The 3029-nt window shown below is 45.0% G+C and overlaps 1 protein-coding gene across 1 annotated transcript; it reads left to right on the top strand.

Moving 5' to 3' along the window:
* LOC308083562 (serum response factor-like) lies at nt 1-1047 on the top strand (the record flags this gene model as incomplete). Its single annotated transcript, XM_080425876.1, has 1 exon — nt 1-1047. One exon carries the CDS (start codon nt 1-3, stop codon nt 1045-1047), a length of 1047 nt encoding a protein of 348 aa, XP_080282002.1.
* Nucleotides 1048-3029: the final 1982 nt, after the last annotated feature.

The following is a 3029-nucleotide window of genomic DNA, read 5'->3' as shown; positions in this document are numbered from 1 at the left end:
ATGGGAGAAATTGATAGAGAGAATGCAGCAGCTGATGATCATCACCCCAAGAGAAGACGGGTGGTAAAGCGTAAGATGATGGAGGCAACGGTCCCACGTGGAGAACCAGGGAAGAAGACACGTGGGCGTGTAAAGATTGAAACTAAATTCATTCAAAACAAGGCGAGGCGATACTCAACCTTCAGCAAGCGAAAAATTGGTATAATGAAGAAGGCCTATGAGCTCGCCATGCTGACAGGCACCCAGGTTCTCCTGCTGGTGGTCAGTGAAACAGGACATGTGTACACCAATGCCACCCACAAGCTCCAGCCCATGATCGTTAGCGAAGAGGGCAAAGCCCTGATTCAAACATGCTTCAACTCCCCGGACCCCCCATCGCACTATGATCCATCCACAGACGAGCGAATTAGCAACAAGGGCTTCGAGGAGGCGGACCTAGCCTTCCAGGTGTCTGAGTCAGAGAGCCTGGAGCACACTAAGGATGCCAGACTACGAGGCACCGCCAGCAGTACCCATTCCACGCTGCCCACAGCCTCCTCCACCACTGTGCAGATGAGCAACGGACTGTCATACCTGCCCACTGTGTCGACCTACAGCAACATGGGCGGAAACTTTACCGAGCAGCTGCCCAGCGGCTTCACCATCATGCCAGCAGGCACTCCTTACCCCCCGGGCACCATGTTACATGGTCACACGGGTCACATGATGTACAACAATCCACCCACAGTGCTGTACTCCCCCAATGCAGGGCAGTACGGGACAGATGGGGGGCTTTCCATGCACAATGCCTACTCCCATGTGGGGCCCTTTGCCATGCAGATGTCCCATGCACAGGCCCAGGGCACGGATGCCATTCCTCAGGGGTACCTCACGGCTCTACCGGGCCCAGTTCAGAACCCCATCTCAGCGATGCAGGAAAATCCAATGGTGAGTGATGGGCAACAGTCGAGCGGCAGCAGCAGTAACTTGACAGAGCTACAGCCAGTGAACACAGCAACACAGAACTTTTACAATGGGGATTGGCCATCATGCACAGTGTCATGGTGATGATGAGTCGTGTGCACAGCAGTAGTACTGTAGCTTGACGGAGCTACAGGTGGTGAACAGAGCACAGAACGTTTTGCCATGGATCAAGTGCCATAACAGATATAGACAAAAAAGACTTAATTTTAAACTCACACCACTTCAGAAAAGACTCAGCCATAACCATACAAGGAGTTCCCAATGCAGCTATGCCCGAATATGGAGTGTGTTGCCTAACCTCAATGTGTTGTCATGGCATCAGGCGGAAACAAATCAGTCCGCTCCATATATGGGCTCAAAAGGGGACATGCCCATATATGGGCATATACTGATGACATCAGCGATATCCATATATGGGCAGAAAAGGGACAAGAACTGACAGATACAGAGATCTCCATATATGGTCATGAAAGGGAGAAGGACTGACAGATGCAGAGATCTCCATATATGGGCATATCAGTCGGATCTGTGTTGCGATATGGACATATATGATGACATCAGGGATATCAATATATGGGAATAAAAGGGACAAGGACTGACAGATACAGAGATCTCCATATATGGGCATATCAGTTGGATCTGCTGTGCGATGTAGAACTTCTAATAATAATACTTACCATAGAATTAAACCTATACAAAGGTGTATTTTACTAGTTCTATCTATTTCAAAATATCCCAGTGTTTATTTCCAAATTCCCTTTTTTACACAGGATCAGTTGGACGCATCCCTGTAAATCTAGTTCAGAAGGGGGCCTGGCACTTACGAATTCACTTTACACTTCTGGGCTTCAGGTATTAGGATTATAACATACTCGTTAGACATGACTACACCACCTCCAAATTGGTTGGAAATAGCGCAAGAGGCATGTCAACCTTATTCATTAGGTGCCATCTTACTATCACCATCCTATATTAGAATTGGCTAATGGGAGGGCACGTCACTATGACTCTGACATAACCATAAACAAACCCAATACGCCCATATTTAGGCAGACGGCCACGTCACCGTCACTCAGACATAACCATAAACGAACGCCATACGCCCATATACACAGTTCACAATGACTCAGACATAACCATAAACAAAGCCGATATGCCCATGATATAGGCAGATATGGAGACCCCAAATTTGGCGCCCAAATTCCGGGTGCTTCAAACACCAGTGAGCGACATTGAAATGAATAGCTGGGGGCGGGGTAGTAACATCAGGGATCTACATATATGGGCATAAAAGGGACACAGGTAGATAGACTGATACAGAGATCTCGATATGTCCATATATGGGCATATATATCCAGCAACATGCACTAATGCCTAACAACACCTGGTCTCTGGGGGATCCTGATACGTCCACTCCATATATGTAAAAAATAAAAAAAAATAAAAGAAGAAACCCACTTACGCATTAGACTGACATAACAGTCACCAGAACAATGAATAACATGGTTAAAATGGGGTTTGACTTTACAATTGGTTTATAGGAAGAGGTGATTTAACTGGAAATCTAGCAACAAATCACATTTTCATTTGCCACCAACCCATTTCTTATGCATTACCTGTTGCTGGGATTGGAACCTTACTTTGGCTCCATCTAAGCTAGATAGTACCTTTAAACTTTAAGCATGTAGAAAGTGGGAGACTTAATTTACATAATATACAAAGAAAATACAGTATAAACTGTCGGGGAAGCAGCTTCTTCAGGTACTTGCACATAAGAGACTAAATAATGCAACATCAGCAAAACTTTTAGACTTTTAAAGGCTCAAGTATTGATGGGTGCTTTCAGCTTTCATTGTTGTTGTCATTGTTTCATTTTATTTCCTACAGTATATACTGTATATACCTTACAATTTATTACTCCAATTGATTCCACTCCTAAAGTCAAATGAGAGGAAGAAATGGACACTGATTCAGACACCTTATGGGTGGAAAGCTGGAGCATATCCATCAACACTCTAGTAATGCAAGACATTGTTTAATTCAATTCAAAGTATTACACCATCTCC

This window comes from Gymnoscopelus braueri (genome assembly GCF_963280865.1).
Source record: "Gymnoscopelus braueri genome assembly, chromosome: 4".
Taxonomy (NCBI): Eukaryota; Metazoa; Chordata; class Actinopteri; order Myctophiformes; family Myctophidae; genus Gymnoscopelus; species Gymnoscopelus braueri.
The sequence above is the reverse complement of the archived record's forward strand: the minus strand, read 5'-3'. Positions and strand labels throughout refer to the sequence as shown.